We start from the raw sequence: 18,131 nt of genomic DNA on the forward strand, positions 1-18,131 counted from the left end.
TCGTTTATTATGAACCACATTTTTAGTGCCACTGACCGACGCCGTAGATAGTAATCAGTAATCTTCTTCGTATCGATCGGATGGCCATTCACACGCGACGAAGAAGAAGAGTTAACGCGAAGAATACAAGAATGGTCGGTTACTTTGCGTCAGCTTTCGCTCTGACGTTAAGCTCATTGACGTTGCGTGACGTTTAGAAGTTTATCAACAAATCGTTTACATTTTCCCAGGAAAAAGATGGGAAACGTGGACACGAAGCTAAATTTCCGCAAAGCGGTGGTCCAATTGATATCAAAATCTGAGGTGGGGCGTTATCGAACATTGCCTTTTAAATATCGGCACAAACGTATGCCAATGTATTAAGGCTCTTTTTTTTTTTCAAGCCCGTAGACGCAAGCGATGACACATTTTGGGAGCAGTTTTGGAGCGAGAACGTGTCGAACGTGCAGGATATATTTACACTAATACCAGCGCAGGAAATTAGACAGTTAAGGGAAGATGCTCCCGCAAACTTGGCCACCCTGTGCTACAAGGGCGTTGAGAAATTGGTCCAAGCTGTCGATAGTAGCTGTAGGACACATCGCGAACAACAAATAGGTGCCTCGGACGGTTTTCTCGTTTGCAAGGCGAATTACTCATTTGATGTTTTAGTGTTGAATTGCACAAGGCTTTTGACGCGAATATTGCCATATATTTTTGAAGATTCAGAGTGGAAAGGATTCTTTTGGTCCGCGCTGCCTAGTCAAAATGAAGACGAAGATCAATCTGTGCCGTTGGCCCATTCTTTACTAAATGCCGTTTGTGTATGTATTACAACCTCAGAGAGGATTGTTCAGACAGCCACAAAATAACTCAACCAGGACTTTTTTACTCAAAGCAGACCTGGTTAAATAATTCTTTAATGCAAATACAAAAAAATAAATAATTGTTAAATTACATGGTAGTATTACAAAAATGAATTAAAATTTTGGAAAATAAAGTTGAATGTTGAATGTGGAAAACAAATTTTAAGTCTGAAAATGAGAGAGACATGAACAGACTTAGTGTATATATTTTTTCTATTTGTCCATTATTACTATAAAGTTGTTTTATTATTTTAGAAAATTAAGGGTCAAAAACATTTGCATGCATTTTTTCAAAAAAATTACTTTACAGGCCTAATTTGAAAGCTTGCTTTTACTTAAGTAAGAGCTATTTCTAAATAGATATTGGTTTATTCTAAAAAGAAAATATAACATTTTATTTTATCAACTGAACTAAGCGGAAGACATAATTTGTTGTTAACTGTATAGCAACATTTTCTTTAGAATTTTTGTTTGCTCTTATTTTTTTTCTTTTTGCATCTGATTTTCCTTTTATGTTTAAACTTGCTCCTTTTTCGGAGTAATTTTGCCTTTGATATCCATAATGTTCAAATTATCTTAAAGGTAAATTGGGTTGCAGGATCTCCTATTCTGTCCCGACTTCACCGTAATAGCGGGCAAAAAAAGTGGACCAGTAAGTAAGCGACAAACAGTCGTCACGCCTGCCTTAAAACCCCGTCCATCCCACAGGACAAAGCGGAAGATTTGGCCGTCATTGACAGTTGCGAGTACATATGGGAGGCAGGGGTGGGGTTCGCTCACTCCCCGCCCCGGAGCCCACCGTTCGACGCAAACCGCACCGAGTTATTGAAGCTGCTGCTGACGTGTTTCAGCGAGACCATGTACCAACCGCCCGCCGACATATCGCAGAGTCCCAACCGGTGGATCATGTAAGTATGACATCCACTTCACGCGCGCCCTCTACCGAGATTTCTAGGCACCTTACGTCGTCCGAGAACAGGCACGCTTTGCCCATGTTTACATCGTTGCTAAACACAGTCTGCGCGTATGACCCGGTGGGTCTTGGGGTGCCCTACAACCACTTGTTGTTCAACGATTCCTTGGAGCCGCTCGTCGAGGCCGCCCTCCAGATCTTAATTGTCACGCTTGACCACGACACTGGGTCGTCTACCCCCGCGGAAACCGATGACGTGAGTCTATCTCTCTACATCTCTGTCACATTACCATCACTGGCGTCGTGAAAAAACCCTGTCTCTTTTAGACTTCGATACCCGACAACCTGTTCATCAACTACCTGTCGCGGATTCACCGCGACGAAGACTTCCAGTTCATCCTGAATGGGGTGACGCGACTGCTTAACAATCCCCTCGTTCAGACATACCTGCCCAACTCGACCAAGAAGGTGCACTTTCACCAGGAATTGCTGTTTTTTTTCTGGAAGATGTGCGACTACAATAAAAAGTTCCTTTACTTTGTGCTGAAGAGCAGCGACGTTCTTGAGGTGCTCGTGCCGATCCTTTACCACCTCAACGACTCGCGAGCGGATCAGTGTAAGTCGACGAGAACCCGCGGTACGTTCGACCTACCGGTCCCGTTTCAGCCCGCGTAGGTCTGATGCACATCGGCGTCTTCATACTACTGCTGCTCTCAGGCGAGCGCAACTTCGGCGTGCGTCTCAACAAGCCGTACACCGCGACCATCCCGATGGACATACCTGTATTCACGGGCACCCACGCCGATCTCTTGATCATAGTGTTTCACAAGATTATCACGACAGGTCACCAACGACTACAGCCGTTGTTCGACTGCCTCCTCACCATCCTCGTCAACGGTAAAGCATATTTTTCAAGCCCTAATGTTTGAACTATTTTCTGCGCGCGCGCGCGTTGCAGTGTCGCCTTACCTGAAAACGCTGTCGATGGTCGCGAGCACCAAACTTTTGCACCTGCTCGAGGCGTTCAGCACACCTTGGTTTCTGTTTTCCGCGCCCCAGAACCACCACCTCGTATTTTTTCTCCTCGAAATCTTCAACAACATCATCCAGTACCAGTTCGACGGCAACTCGAACCTTGTGTACACCATCATCAGGAAGCGGCACGTTTTTCACGGCCTCGCGAACCTGCCCAGCGACTATGGCACCATAGCAAAGTCGATCAACAAAAAAGCGAAGAAGCTGCAAGACGAGACTAACGCGCCGGAAGCGGCGATGGAGGGGTCACACCCGGCGCTGCCGGCCGAGCCCGGCACGTTAAAGGTCTGACGTCGGCGGGGCGTCAAAGCTTTAGACAAGACGTTGCTGTTTTAGGCCACGTTGCCGGATACGCCGCAGATCGCACAGATGACGGAACGCGAGTCCGCGCACCCGACGTACCAGCAGTTGGATCAGGTGCCGTTGACCAACGGCGTGGCAACCACGCCAACCAAAACAACGGAGCCCAAAGCGTCTGCGTCGGATCCGGAGCAGAGCCCGGAGGGTTCGGCGTTTACGCGATCGGTCGCGACGGTAGGTAAGTCGACGCGAGGGAGCGGTGTTGTTACGCGGATGTTTTTTGCAGAGGAACAGCCTGAGGGTCAGCGGCAACAGCCGGGAGAGCCACAACGGGCAGTGGGTGCCGACGGGCGAGTGGGTTCATTCGTGGAAGAGCAAACTGCCACTGCAGACGATCATGAGACTGCTCCAGGTCCTAGTGCCTCAGGTGGAGAAAATATGCATCGACAAGTGAGTATATTTGTTTTCTCTGACGGAGTGAACGGATGTTATGTGGCAGGGGACTGACGGACGAGAGTGAGATCCTAAAGTTTCTCCAGCACGGCACCCTGGTAGGGTTGCTGCCTGTGCCGCACCCCATCCTCATCAGGAAGTACCAGGCGAACTCGGGCACGACCACCTGGTTCAGAACGTATATGTGGGGTGTCATTTACCTCCGCAACATGGAACCGCCGATTTGGTATGACACAGACGTCAAGCTGTTTGAAATACAGCGGGTCTAGTTTCCGTTGCCATGCCGCTTTTGAATTTTGAACAGCGGAGTCTCGGGGTGCCGCTCGGCGGACTTCAAGGAAGGGCGTGCGATTTTGTCGCTTTAAATGTCGTTTTCGTTAACTTATTCTTAGGCTAATAGTCGCCACCAATCACGTTTTTACGTTTAACATTCCCATAACAGACCATAATCAAACGAACGATTTTAATTTGCATTTGTAAAAGAATAATATTTATTGTCGACTCGTCAAAATAAATAACGTTAAGTCTTGACAATTTTATTTCTCGGCGAACAATCCAGCGGTCCCAGAGTGGAACACGAATTTCAGCATTGGTGACGCTTAAAACAAATCCGGCAATGCGCGAGGGCGGATAGTTCAAAAGCCCATGGTTTGAGGGGCGTTTTCTCGTTAAATTAAAAATATTTAAAGTGAAAAAATAACACATTTACCGATGCATGAAAAGATATTCGTCTCGAATCATGGTAGTTCAAATGTACCAGCGTTTATTCAAGATAATGGTGCTGACTGAATTGAATTGAAATTCGCGGGCGGGGCATTTTCTCACCAAATTAAAAATATATAACAATGTTCAGAATCCATTGTTTCTATTTTCAATAACCCTTTCAACTCACAAAGTCGGGTTAGAGCCCTTTTGGGATCGGTAATTTAAATTTGCGCGTTCACCCAGTCTTTCAATCCCGCGTAACCCATGTGATGGCTTGTGCGCAACCGCACAGGAAAAATAAGACGTTTTTGACATTGAGATTCAAAAAGACACTTCCGCGTGGTCCGGCGCCAGAAACAGAGTCGATTCCGCAAATCCGCGAGTTTCACACGCGAGTGCAATAAACGGGGCCCCGTCCGGAACCGACGGCAGGAGAGCCTGCGGTCAGTCTTCACAGTGGGTCGTTTGCCTTTCGTGTTCGCTTTTTTACCATTTCGCATCCCAAAAGGGTTAAGTCAACCGTGAACCGTTCGACCCTATTGGGAACCTTAGCAAACAGGATAAAATGAGGAATTTACTGAAGCACGAAGCGATATTGCGCGGGCGAATAGTTCAGACGTCCATGGTTTGAGGAACATTTCCTAGTTAAATTGAAAATATTTAAAGGGTCCCGGATCATGGTAGTTCTAATGTACCAGCGGTTATTTGTTTAAAACACTGGGACCGATTGAATTCATTTGAAATGCGCGGGTAAGTAGTTCCAACCCCAGGATCTGCAAGGCATTTTTTCGCTAAACTGGAAATATATAGCAAAATAAAATACGGAACTTACTGAAGCACGAATTGATATGGCGCTGGCCAGTAGTTGAAACGGCTACCGTCCGAGTTGCGATTTTCCCAATAAACTGAAATCGATAGGAGAGTTGAGGGTCTCTGAAGTATAAAACCGTACAAAAACGCAGCACGTTAAAAACCTGATTTATTCGGACGGTGTGACGCGATTACGGATTTTCCCGCCCCTTCAAGCCGTCCCGGACGCGATCCCAACGCTCGAAGCGGACAACTAGCTCGCAGTGTTTCGTGTGGGGGAAAAGGTCCACGGCGACGGCCCTGACGGGAACGAGCGGTTCCCCGTGTAGCGACTTGGATTCGGGTCGTCCCAAGTCCGTGAAATTCTTCATCGCCAGGTGTGGATTGCACGACACATAAATCAGCTTGTCGATCTTTCCAATTTTGCGGATTTGCAGTACCGCTTTCTGATCTGAAAAAACCGTCGCGTTGACTTACCAGGATTCGACTAGAGACGGGTGAGAAACTCACGTAGTCCGGCCCTGGGCGGGTCGACTACCGCCGTGACGTCCCCTTCTGCTTTGAAACACACGGAACCGAGCAAGTCCTCGGCCTTGCCTGCGAAAAACTCGGCGTTTTCGATACCGTTGAGACGAGCATTTTCGTTCGCGTCTGCGACAGCCCCCGGAACGACCTCGATGCCGAGCACGCGCTGGCAACGCTGAAACGACCGACATTATTGGCAACGCCGAGCCAAGTTATTGCTATCGTAATCGCTTGATTCTCTCTGTCTGTCTGTTTTTGTGATAAAAATGTCCACCCACTAAAAACTTGTGTTTGCAATCAATACTGGCGGAATTAGCCTTGAAAAGATTAAAGCAATGGCTGGACCATAGTTTATTGTTCTTAAATACAAACAATACACATTTTGTTACCTTCGCTTTATCGAGAAAATCTCTACCTACCAATATTCAGACCTAGACTGTAAATGTAACAACTTTCCTGAAAGAATAGTATATTATGCAACAAGTGCGGTAATTTGGAATAAGCGAGCAAATAATAAAAAAAGGGCATAGCTTTCAAATTAAGAAAACAAGCTTTAATTGTTTAAACAAAGTTACTGGGCAAACATACAGTATCCTAAGAGACCATATTTCCGCCAAAAAAATATTGTTGATAATTGTTAACGTTTGATAATGTGTGTTATAATTATATAAATAATAATAAATATATAAATAATAACGTAATGTAATTAAAAATCCAATCAAATGTAAACGTTAAGTTAGTATATTGCGAGTACCGAACATCAATATCTCCCACTCGTCAGTTTCGAAATCAGCGTTTATGTAATAACAGAAATAATTAATATATACAGTTAATTTGTATGTAGAATTAATGTAATTGGTGATTGTTATTATTGAATATTATTATTGTTATTAAATGAATACGCAGTGTGCGAGTGTTGCCTTATTTACAAGTTAATTTCAAAGATTTAAAGGTATAGAACTCCCACTAACAATTTGCCATTACAGGTGCAGTTGATTAAAAATGAGAGCTCCCTACTTTTTAGAGCTCTTCTGAGTAAGAAGTTAATACCGTATATCCGACAAGCTTTTACGGCATTTGGCATATCATAGAACACGCTGTCGCCGCGTTTTAATAAAACGAAATTTTGCATTTGGTTTGACTTTATGTTTTGCAGTGGTTTTAGCGTGTTTTAATCTTATTCTGGAATACTTGTAAGGCCATAAATATTGTAAGCAACTGTAAAGTGTGTAAAAAACCGACTTCAAATTTTCTGAATTTTGGTTTATCACCGCTTAGACATTTAGACATGTTGCAACAACATATTGACGAGTTTTTTGAATGAATAGCGGAGTCTATCTTGTATTCAGGGTGAGGTTATACCTACCTGGGAGAAACACAATCCTATAGTCCCGGTGCCGCAGCACACGTCTAAGACCGTAGAGTCTTTGGTGGGGGATGCCAAGTCGAGGGCGGCGCCGTACAGTACCTCCGCCGCCCCCGTGTTGACCTGGAAAAAAGCCTCAGGCGAAATGTTGAACCTGAGCCCAAGCACTGACTCGGTCACGTGGGTGGTACCCCACAGATGAGTGGCGGGGGCGGGAGTTTCTCCTGCGTTCCTGGAATGAATATCTGGTATTTACGAGAAAAAAAAAAGTTCCCGCAACCTCTCACTTTTTGACAATCTCCTGGTAGTAGAGCGACGTGACTCGGGCCTCCTTACCTCCTCCCGTCAGGAAATACTCGACCAATTCCCGTTGAAATTCCTGGATGCGAGCTAATGGTAAGTCTTGGGGGTGAACGCCGACTACGAGCATCAGCTGATTGGGGGCGGTCCGAGCGCATAATTGCCGAAAGTGTCCCGTCTGAAACTCGGGATTGAACACGTCGAGGGCGGAGCCCCGCACGAAATCTTGAAACGCCTAAATGGGAATTTGACAAGTAAAGAATGGAAACCCAAGCTCACTTTGACGGCGATTTTCATTGCGTCCGGGATGTGCCTCAGATGGGCCACGGGACCAACACCCGTGACGCCGTTCACATAGGCGCCGACGCGAAAACCGACGGTGGCGAGTTTTGTATCTTCGTCCACGCCTACTGTGAACTCGCACTTGTTCCTGTAACTATAAAGGACATTTAATAATTTTTTAAAAATTGAATTTAGAAATTTCACAAACTCAGCGACTCTTAATATCTTGAAATAATAAAAATTTACATTTCATATACATTTCGCTATTTTGCTTATATAACTTCAAAAAATCTAATAGCGAAAAAAAACTCTCGAAACTCACCCGTCGATGACGTCAGAAAACTTGATGTCTAATAATTCGCACGGCAAACCTTCATGTTTAATCTTTTGACTGTCTATCCATTCCCTGAGTTCGGGGTTTTGACGGGCTAGATTGTTCCCGAGTTTGCTCAAAACGTCCTTAATCTCAGCCTGTTTGATCGCCAACTGCTCTTTGTAAGTCGTATCTGCCAGAGGGATAGTGGATAGCTTGATCCTTTCCTCCACTGTTATATTGTCCAACTTTATACGTTTTGACTCATCACGATTGTCAAAATCCTCATTGCGCTTTTTCACTAGAGGATCTGCACTTGGTTTTGCTTTCTATAATTTATAAGTCTGTTAGGCAAAGATACTAGAGAATACTAGAGATATAGAGGCCCCGTCTATGCTGATAATAGAGGACCTATATAGACATTCCTATTTTCATAGAGAAGGTAAATAATTTTCCGCGAATGCCTCTATATTTCACTCACCAACCCGCACTTTGTCATTTTCTTTTGAAACAGCGATTGTCATACACTTAACTCATTTTCCTAGAACATTTTTAAGAGATCTAGGCATATTTTGAGAAAATACTACCCTATGCCGCATCCAAACATATTGAAGATCTGTCGATTTTAAATCTTGCACATGCGTATAAGGTAATGTATGATCAGCATTATGCCACTAAGAAAAAATTGAGAAGGTCAATTCAGCATGGGCATACACGAGATTTAAAATCTCGTTAAACAATGACCTCATGGCATTCAATAACCAATATGGTCAATGACAATCAGTTGGATGGCATTTTCCACAGCAGTATTTTCATAAAATATGTCCAGATTCCCTTAGATCTTCAGGCAAAAAAGAGCTAAGTGTGTGAATATCCTTTGTTTAGAAGGAATAAGTAAAGGGCAGATTGGTGGGTAAAGACATGCACGGAAGATCATTCCCATCTCTTTGGAAATATCATAGCCATCCGCAGCTCATTTTTTACCCTAGTAGACCCACTAGATTATCTAATAAAATAAGCAAAAAAATGGAAAGTACGTAATTACAGTCGCTTGCAGCTGTTTTCCTTTCCATTTGAGCTCGGACACCACGTTCAAGGCGCGGTCTCTATCTTCCTCGTTGCGGAAGCATACGAAAGCGTAGGGGCTGTTTCGCCTTGGCAATTTGATTTTATTCGAGTTTAACTTCAGTTTCTCATTAAGCAATTTTCGGAATTCCTGGAAGCGGAAAGCGGTTAGCGATAGGCACAGCCGTAAACATTCACGCAGTATTACGCTCATCCCGTAAAATTTCGGTAAATTTTTAATCTCGATCTTGAAGTTCTCAGAGGAAAATTCACCCCTGCTCAAATATGCGTACGGGTCGGCCTCTTTCTTGGGTTCCTGGCTCGCCGCCGTCTCGGCCATCGTTAAATAAATCGGAATTTAAATCGAAATTAATTACAAACACACAGGAGAAAGTGAGGTTAAGTCATATTTTTGTTGCATTAAGCAAGTTTCCAATTTAACTAAGGATACAGGCACTCGCCAATTACTTTTCACAACATATTCTGTTCTTCTTTTTACTTCTATTAGGAGTATTTTTAGATTTAACCTCCGCTCGTTCCTAGCGGAATCCGTTGTATTCGTCCCAAAAACCTTGATATCTACCTTTTTTCTTTTTCGAAAGTGTTTGGTGATCGTTTTAAGTATTTAAGTACTGCCGGCCCCGCTGTTTTGACCGCTCACGCCGGTATGGCGGCCGGATGGACCCGTTTGGTCCGCGGGGGTAGCGGGGGATGCCGATTTTTGTTATCAAAGTTCTATATTATATAGCTTTTTTGTTAACCGTTGGTCTGTGACCAAAAAAAAATCCTTGACGGACGTCGGTAATGGGCGAAGGGCTATTAGTCTTGCCCAACTGTTTATCGAAAGCAAAGAGAAGAACAAGAAGATATACCGTGGTTGCCCAACAGTTTTTGTGAAACGCATCATTGAATTGAATTTGAATATACCGTGGTTAGGGAGCGAGGATGGCTCGGTTGGTATGGCGCTGACCTGCCAACTCGAACTTAACGGAGGTTGTTGGTTCGTTTCCCAGCGGGAACCTTGGGTGTTGTGTGCGTGAAAAAATTGTTATCGATCAATTTTCCTTGGCGGATACTGGAAAATGGGTGAATATCCTAATTTGTGATGAACCCAATTAAGCGCATAATTAAAAAAAAAACCTTGGTATCATAGTAGTCTTGCTCAACAGCTATCTGTGAAACGCATCATTGAATTGAATATACCGTGGTTTTTGGTCGCTGGGGAGGTTAGGTCGTTCGGATTATTGTTTTGATGTGGAAAACATTCTAAACCATGACGAAAAAACGAAAGCTATCAAGCTCGTCGCCTGTAAAAATTGAAATAAAAGAGGAGAACGTTGGCGCCAACGATTACTTAATGGCCAAGGGCAGATTGCAAGGGGTGCTGAAACAGCTCCGCGATCAAACATCTTCCGACGACAGCGACTCCTCCGAAGATGCCAAGGCTAAACCCAAGACGTAGGTAAAGTGAGTGTTAGCCTAGTCATTAGTTTTGATGTTTTATCTGCCGGCAGCGAAACCAAAAAGAAAAAAGTGGAACCAGTTCCTGTTCCTTACCACCACACCTACGTCATGAAGTTATATGACCGCAGCGTCGACTTGGCGAGGTTCGAGGAGGATACCCCGCTGTACCCATTGTGCCGGGCGTGGATGGAGAACCAACCCAAGAACCCGCAACCAATTATTAAGTAAATGATGCCGACAGGTTGGCGAACCCTTGCAACTTTTGATTCATTTTAAGGCGTCGCGTGTCGTCACCGGAACCCGACGGCGCCGCCACGTGGAACGGTGACGCCGTCGACGTGTCACGTCTTCCCCCGCCATCTCGGCCTTTTCAGGCGCGAATCCCATCGCCCTTGCCTGAACAAGAACAGATCAAGGAACGTGTCGATCTCAATTATGTATGTACAGGATGTCTCGCCTGATCTGAGGAAAATGGACTGACATTCCTTTTAAGGGACAATACTCAATAATTATATATGATTGCTCAGTTGGTTGGTTTTGCAAATTTTACTAATAATCTAACCGCGACCTACAGGGTGTTTTGAAAATACAGGACAGGTACTTTTACAGTAATTGTATAAAGATTGGCCCAAAATAGTCCGGGAAGCGCGTTGTTTAAAAGGAGTTTTGTATTTAATTTAAATATTTCCAGATAAAAGAGAGACCCTTGTTGTAGGACGAGAGCCCGCCCATCGACAAAGACGTTCTTATGAAGGGCCACCTGCAGCGCTGGGTCAAGGTCAAACGGAAATGGTTCGAGGCCGCGCAGGAAAATGACGAACGTTATGCACATAGTTTTTCTGTGTTGCAGTCCATTTACAACAAGTAAGGGCGGGTTTTCCGATCCTTTTTTTTTCTTCTTAAGTTTCTCTGATTATATTTCAGGGCCCAGGAAAATCTCGATTAATTGTGGTATAGCGCAATGATTTTTTTCAATAAAACCACAACTGGCACATTTAAATATTTATTTTTTTTCATTTTAAGTCGATGTAATCCTTATATAGAAAAACAAGGTTAATCACAATTTTCGTAAATAAAATATATAATAAGGGGAAACGAATCGAATGAATATATCGAAGTATTCGCGCCCACGACCGAGCGCGTAGGCGTAGCCGCGAGACAAAAGCCGCACGCAGAGGCTTCTAGGGCGGAAGAAAATTAAAATGCGAATTATCACTCTTTTCTCTGCGCCTATTTTTCCGTCAATGAGAGCTCGAGGGCGCGTTCGAGCATCTTCTCCTCGTCTCGCATCATTTCCTCTTCACGTTCCTTGCGCCGGCGCTCCTCCAGCTCCCGCTCGCGCTCAGACACTTCGAGCGCCATTTGAAGATCATAGTCGATGTCGGGGTCGACGTTGGTGGCCGCAGGAGGCGGGCCCTGGTATTGCTCTAGACTGGCCTGGATCGCTCTACAAGCGGTGGGACACAAGCTAATTCTACCGCTCTACCGACTAAAACCGAAAGCTTTCACGAGGTAAAGGGAAATTACGTTACTGGGTAGGACGGTTAGGTCCTGCGGAGAGACACGCGAAACAAATGAAAATCGGCTAGGGCCACCCCTTAACTGACCTTTGCAGTTCGCGCTCCTCTGTATTGGGCGTGTCCGGTCTCGATGGTCTTTGAGCGCGGAGCGCCTCCCAGATGTCTACCTCCTCACGTTCAGTGCCCGAGTCGACGAGACTTTGCTGGATAGCGAACTGCAGTAAGTCGTCCTCCTCCTCCATGCTAAACTGACGGCGCGCGTCGACACCTATGCGGGAAATAATTTTTTTTTTATACAAAAGCCGCGCCATCGTCGGGTGAGTGAAATATGGAGGGCGGAAACGGAAAAGAAACAGAACGGCGCGTAGTTCAAATGACCCGCGAGATTGGCGAGAAAAAACAAAAAGATGATGGCGCACATTACCATTACCAATCTGAGTGTAGTGGGCGGGACGAAGGAACAGCGAGTCGTCGAGCACGCACGCAAGCCTGTCCTCCTCCTGTACAGTGGACACCTTCGGTACGGGGCCGTCCGTCGCGAAGATGTTACCGAACGTGATACGCGCGTTTAGCACGTGAAAGAGCGGTATTTCTGCAAATACGTCATAATAAGGATGCAGTTCAAAGTCGAAGTCTCCTATATGTCCTTTTACTTTTTTATATTTTTTTTGTACAACCATAACTGTAGTATTATCCATAATTGAAATAACTACCACATATAAACATAATTTTGTACTTGGACTCATATAAAACTAAGACTTTGACAAATAATTTTTATGTTAATTATTGTACATGTATGACTTTATAGCCTCATATAAAAATAATTGACGAATTATTTTATATGAAACTGGCCCGTGTTCAAATAACATCTCACCGATTTTAACGGGAAAGCCCGACGGCAGCTGCATCTGGATAAAATCCTTCAACTTGGCGAAGTGGGAGCTGGATATGGCCATCAGATCGACGATGGGGAGGATCTGCTCGGGCAGGGACAGCGGGTAGTCTTCGCAGAGCCACAGATTCGCTTTGAATTTCTGTATTTTGACGCTCGTCTCCTTAGGCCGGCCAATGTCTCGATTGCCGAGGTCGAAGTCGCCATCGAAGTACTCCTCGGGCGTGATGTTGCTCGGGTTCGTGCTGCTAGTGTACTCCTCCTGTGACGCAACAGGAATATGCGGGACGTTAAATAAACAATTATTCGCGGGCTCTTTTCTTCCTACTTCGTCTGGTCGTCGTCAAACTTGATAAATTAAAAATACTTCAAATGACTGGCGCGAATCTTTACCAAATTTTAACATTTGAATGGTGTTTTTGTCATTGAATATTTAATCAAGAAAATATCGCTTTACTGATAATTTATAACTGCTTCAATAACGGAAGTTTAATTAATTAAATATGGGTTTGAAGGGAGGACGCTCGCGCGAGTAGTTGAAATCCCGAATTTATTTTGTAGACAATTAGCAACTTCAAAATCACTTCAATGACTATTGATCAAACTAAATTTTTTATTTAATTTTTGCTTATATTTTTAAAAGATAAGCCATCTATTTTGTTTTAATACAAATCCATTGAATAGACTGGTTACGTCAGTAGTTCAGATGACTGTTGTCGTTTGATTTATTTAAAGGAAGACGAAAAACAAGTTGCGAATTGCACTAATTATTCCTCCAAACAACCCAACCCTCCTAACCGCATAGTAGTGTAAACGTACACACCAATATGGATTCAAAGTGGTGGATAAGCCTTACGTCAAAGTAGTTAAAACGACTCAACTTCATTTCGAGCCCTTTCACATAAAAAGTTTATTAAATAAAGATTTAATCTTGCCTAAGAGCCATAAAGTAGTTGAAACGTCTTGACGTGAGCGTCACTTACGTTCTGCGCGAGGCCAGCGCTCCCAGCGCTCTCGCCCACCTCCGCGATCCCGAGGAAATTCTGCAGGGGCGTCTTGCTGTGTCTGCTTCGCGCCTTGTCGGTCTCTGTCAAATGTTCCGTTCTAGTTTTCGTCACCAGTTCGACATTGGTCGCGCTGAACACTTTGCAGTCGTGCCCGTTGACATTCTCGTTCTTGTCTGACCGCCAGCCCCAAATGCCGGCTTTGTTCCGCTCGAAACTGATTTTGTCAGTATCCACGTACGTCGTAATGATGGGCGTGGTCAAGCGCTGCGACACTGTCTCCTCGTTTGGCAGTAGCACGCCTAAAGTTTCGTCGCTGCTCCGCATCTCCTCACAGTACACCTGACGTAGATCGTGGTCAATCTCCATCATTGTCGCGCCATCATCTTTGAGGTTTGAAAAAAATGCGGTCAGTTTGTTTCTTTTTTAACGCAAAAAACCACAAAAGCAATTTCGATTTTGAGGTTAGAAAGCGCAGATCATTCATTTGAAGATTATGAAACATACACCATAAGCGGTCATTATTTTTTTAATGCAAAACCTCAAAAACAACTTGACTTTGAGATTCGGGGAGGCCATTCTCTTTACTTTTACGCACAAAAAATCCCCAAAAGCAATTCTAGCGGCTCTACAAGAGAGAGTTACCGCCATTGCCTGAGGATATCAGTCGGTAGACATAGCTTTTGTACCCCCTTAAGGCCGGGCAAAACTGCAAATAACCTTAAATACGATTTAAATAAAACGCCCGCCACGGGTGGCCCGTCCCTTACTTTGCCCCTGGAAGACGTAGCTGCGGTTGCCGCGTTGCCAGCTTGTGTGATCAAAACCAAGCAGGGTGGTGTCAATCCGCACATTGGAGCCTTGCTTGTAAACCTTGTAGGTGTCGCTGGGGCACATGCGAGGCACGAGGGGCACTAGTTTATAACACCAGCCATTACTAAATACGCCTTATTGCAAACGGGCGCATTACTTGCCCCAACTCGTAAACTCCCATTTCATTTCAACATAAAAATCAGGCGCTTCCTTCAGCTTCTGCAGGAGACCCGGTATCCCGGCCATACGGTTCGTGTACCGCTGTAAGTCTCTACGTTCCAAAACGATGTGTACCAATTCGGGATCACCAGTGGCAACCGCCTCCTGAACCACTTAACACAGAAAAACAACCCGCTGCTTTAGAATGTCTTTAATTGGCTTAAAAGTATAGCGTTACGCCCTGAAGTAATGCGCTTACCGTTCCAGCCGTCGTTATTTTCGCAATTGACGTTAGCTTCGGCATTTAACAGGGTGCGTGTGGATTCAAGGTGGCCCAATGTGACCGCCAACATAAGTGGTGTCCTGCCCCGGTTGTCATTTTTCTCCTTGTCGTGCTGGAACAAAAGTACGTGGCGCCGCGTACCCTAATGCCGTACCCGTGGGTTACCTCCTTCGTGGCCAGAGCCTTTTCTAACAGTTTGTATTCGTTGTGCCACACCAGCCAATGTAAGGGGTATTCGGATTTGATAAATTCCTCGGAGACCATTTTCGCGTGTACCGGCCGTCGCCTCGAACTTACGGCGAATCAAATCATCGCGCCGCGCGTTTTTATCGCAAATAGTGACGGCGAAATCGACGAAAATCAACCGCGACTGACAGCTTCGCTATCTCGCGCTCACCATATTTCTTTCGAGTGACGTCGCGGATATCCCCACTCTTCCACACGTCAGGCAATGTTCGCGGATTGGCGTTTTCCGAACACAGAACATAACAGATGGTAACTGTGACGTCACCGCTCCACCCCAGGCAGTTCACTGTTTATTATTTTGTAGTTGTTGGCAAATGAATTTCTAAAGCAGGTTAAAAATAAATTTATTGTTTACAGACTTTTTCCCTTACATAGCGTTTTCTGTAAAAATGCCATGCAAAAAAAATGAGAATTCGTTTAATAAATTCTAAACTAAATATTTACACCCCCTTCCTCCACTTTTCTGCGGTGGTAAACTCGGTCATCGGTTTTCCACTGATTCCACAAGTACCAATCCCGACTCGACCATTGACCGAATCGGGTGATGCGAATATGCTCTTCATGTTGAGACCGCTCTTTTTAGCCTTGGATGCCTTATTTGCAAATGCCAACCACTTTTTCTTCTCGCACTCGCGCTCTTCCTCCAACTCCTGAAACCTTTGCTGTTTTTTCAGTTTCTTCTTCTTTAAATATTCCTTGTTTACTTTTGATTTTTTGATTTTCTCCGCCTCGCTAAGCGTCCTCTTCTGTCCGGTAAACTCTTTCAGCTCGTCGAGCGTCGTGACTCCTCGATTTTTGTAGTTCTCGAAAGTAATGTTCACCTGTCCATCTGGATTGATAACGTCAATTTTGGCCTCATAATATTGGCCATTCTCGCTCCATTTGGCCATGCATATATCGCCAACCCGCCACATTCGTTTTGTTTTGTTTCTCGCGACGAATTGTTCAACAGCGAGTAAGGACTTGGTAATTTCGTCATCTTCGACCACGCCAACGGGGTCCGTATATTCAGGAAGGTTTGCGGCCTCTTCGGCTTTGTGTTTTAGGTCTAACGTGAGCTCTATAACTTCCTCGAGATCGACCTTTAACTTTTTCAGCTCCTCGTTATGCGGATCCGTCAACAAAGCTGCTTCTACCTGCTGCAGTTGGAGCTGATAGTTTTGTAATTCGTCACTCATTTTTATAATATAAAAAAATTGATTACCTTAAAACGGTTTTCCGTTTTACTATTTATTCTCAAAACGGTCGGGGATTCGATTTGCGTGCAATTTTTCCCCTGAAATCTTGCTTTGTTTTCCTCTCCCCGTTCACGTATATTGAAATCTATGACATTTTTATCCACTGAACAATTAGCAACGGTTAGGTTAGTTGCATAGAACGAGAATTCTGTGTTTAGTTTATAATGTATATTTGATGGCCGATATCAATTTTTTATTCTTTTTATATGTTTTTGTAGTTAAACCTCATGTGTACCTGTTGGCAAAGACGTGGTTAAAATTATTACTTGGCCTTTTGCTCGCCTTGTCACATCTAACTCATACAGAAATACGCATTGTTAATCCTTGCAACTACATTTTTTTTTTCAACTTTAAAAGGCCAACTGGGTATATCCACAAGTATTAGCAACATTTATTGAAATACATTTTCTCATCGTTTTTACAAATCGCTGTTGCCAATGTCTTCATAACGGACCACAAGTTTTTCTTTTGTAAGGTGTCACTGTCGAGGATCCAATGATTGAACTTTGAGAGTACCGTCCAGTCTCAATGAAAGCAATTTGCCGATTATGTCATGTTAGCGACGCCCATTTGAATTTTAAATTCGCACAATTTATCGGAGCTTTATATACGCAAGAAACGTGGTCGAATATTTTTACAAGCGCGACGTTGCCGCGCATTTCGAAAGGAGTTCAGAAGGAGAAGGGCGTATTTGTCCAAATCGTATCGGGGCGTTCGGTGCTCGTTCGGGGCAGCGCGGGAGGGAGGCCGACAAAGCGTTTCCGTTAAAAAAGAATTTTCATCAATAGAGAATAATCAGCATAAAAGATTCAGTTGCATTTTAATTAATCAAAAAGCCTATCATAAATGTGTTTGTTTAAAGGTTCTCAATTATTTTAAATAAATCATTGCGGTCATAGTAAAATTGTATATAGGTACGTTTTACTCAGAAAATTGCATACGGCGATTATCACGAATCATGAAAGGTTAATAAGAATGTGTGCCGCATTGTACTCACAGCTAAAATTATTGATTTAAAAAAATTAACTATACCCAGCATACCCAACAATCAAATAGTAAAAGTTATTTAAGTAATTGTCAGTATAAAAATTATGCAAAAATTGAAATTGCATTAAAATTTTGGAAAAGAACAGCGCCATTACTTAAAAATACTTATTTTAAAAGGCGGAATTGTCAAATAAAAATCCCTTAGGTGCCACACACCTACCCCCTCCTACACCCTCATTGTAGTATGTTTAATAGAAATTGTAAGTCTTTTTTACCTTAAATAATAGAGTAAATTGTTGTTCTTTATATCATGTCCAATAACCTCTACTTTATTTTGTAAACTGTTAATTTTATTTTGTTTGTAAGTACACTGTATAGTGGAATCAACCCATATAGATAATTAACCAAAGTAAAATAATTTAACCGCATTTTATAAGTTAATTTGCTATCTGAGCCTTGTTTACACTTGTATTTTAACCTCTCTCTTTATTCGGATAAATATTTCGACCGCGTTCGAGTGTTCGTGGCCGGTGCCTTTGTGGTTTTCCCTTCAGAAGCATTTGGCTCGCCGGTGAACTTGACTACTGAATTTTTACGAAAGGTTCTTTATCAG

At 43.7% G+C, this 18,131-nt stretch overlaps 5 protein-coding genes across 9 annotated transcripts; 2 read left to right on the top strand and 3 right to left on the bottom strand.

Annotated features, from left to right (window-relative positions):
* Positions 1–89: 89 nt before the first annotated feature.
* Positions 90–4,052, top strand: LOC132698973 (protein HID1). The gene is made up of 12 exons (XM_060665324.1): positions 90–303; positions 384–597; positions 652–803; positions 1,444–1,497; positions 1,554–1,753; positions 1,801–2,014; positions 2,086–2,374; positions 2,425–2,655; positions 2,717–3,078; positions 3,130–3,327; positions 3,380–3,543; positions 3,593–4,052. The coding sequence occupies exons 1-12, from the start codon at positions 238–240 to the stop codon at positions 3,813–3,815; spliced, it is 2,367 nt and encodes a 788-aa protein (XP_060521307.1). The 5' UTR covers positions 90–237; the 3' UTR covers positions 3,816–4,052.
* A 102-nt stretch (positions 4,053–4,154) lies between these two features.
* Positions 4,155–9,591, bottom strand: LOC132698974 (tRNA (uracil-5-)-methyltransferase homolog A). The gene is made up of 9 exons (XM_060665326.1): positions 9,121–9,591; positions 8,893–9,063; positions 7,857–8,176; positions 7,532–7,688; positions 7,240–7,487; positions 6,953–7,184; positions 5,572–5,761; positions 5,084–5,512; positions 4,155–5,024 (listed from the first exon to the last, which is right to left on the bottom strand). Exons 1-8 carry the CDS (start codon positions 9,250–9,252, stop codon positions 5,253–5,255), a joined length of 1,710 nt encoding a protein of 569 aa, XP_060521309.1. The 5' UTR covers positions 9,253–9,591; the 3' UTR covers positions 4,155–5,024; positions 5,084–5,252.
* Positions 9,592–9,912: 321 nt separating this feature from the next.
* Positions 9,913–11,376, top strand: LOC132699394 (protein lin-37 homolog). Its single transcript, XM_060666067.1, has 5 exons — positions 9,913–10,370; positions 10,427–10,600; positions 10,654–10,813; positions 11,092–11,240; positions 11,301–11,376. The coding sequence occupies exons 1-5, from the start codon at positions 10,186–10,188 to the stop codon at positions 11,320–11,322; spliced, it is 690 nt and encodes a 229-aa protein (XP_060522050.1). The 5' UTR covers positions 9,913–10,185; the 3' UTR covers positions 11,323–11,376.
* On the bottom strand, positions 11,367–15,510 carry LOC132699392 (ankyrin repeat domain-containing protein 13D). 5 transcript variants are annotated; one of them, XM_060666061.1, is made up of 10 exons: positions 15,213–15,510; positions 15,024–15,159; positions 14,767–14,937; positions 14,563–14,706; positions 14,438–14,512; positions 13,772–14,178; positions 12,771–13,050; positions 12,327–12,488; positions 11,984–12,164; positions 11,367–11,823 (listed from the first exon to the last, which is right to left on the bottom strand). In XM_060666061.1, exons 1-10 carry the CDS (start codon positions 15,309–15,311, stop codon positions 11,607–11,609), a joined length of 1,872 nt encoding a protein of 623 aa, XP_060522044.1. In that variant the 5' UTR covers positions 15,312–15,510; the 3' UTR covers positions 11,367–11,606. The 5 variants fall into 5 exon arrangements, with proteins under 5 accessions (XP_060522044.1, XP_060522043.1, XP_060522048.1 ...); XM_060666060.1 differs by having other exon boundaries at positions 12,321–12,488; XM_060666064.1 differs by having other exon boundaries at positions 11,683–11,865; positions 12,321–12,488.
* A 111-nt stretch (positions 15,511–15,621) lies between these two features.
* On the bottom strand, positions 15,622–17,031 carry LOC132699393 (survival of motor neuron-related-splicing factor 30). Its single transcript, XM_060666066.1, has one exon. The coding sequence runs from the start codon at positions 16,469–16,471 to the stop codon at positions 15,734–15,736; it is 738 nt and encodes a 245-aa protein (XP_060522049.1). The 5' UTR covers positions 16,472–17,031; the 3' UTR covers positions 15,622–15,733.
* Between the last annotated feature and the right edge of the window lie 1,100 nt (positions 17,032–18,131).

This window comes from Cylas formicarius, unplaced genomic scaffold (assembly GCF_029955315.1).
Source record: "Cylas formicarius isolate icCylForm1 unplaced genomic scaffold, icCylForm1.1 PGA_scaffold_3__17_contigs__length_32017465, whole genome shotgun sequence".
NCBI classification, from domain to species: Eukaryota; Metazoa; Arthropoda; class Insecta; order Coleoptera; family Brentidae; genus Cylas; species Cylas formicarius.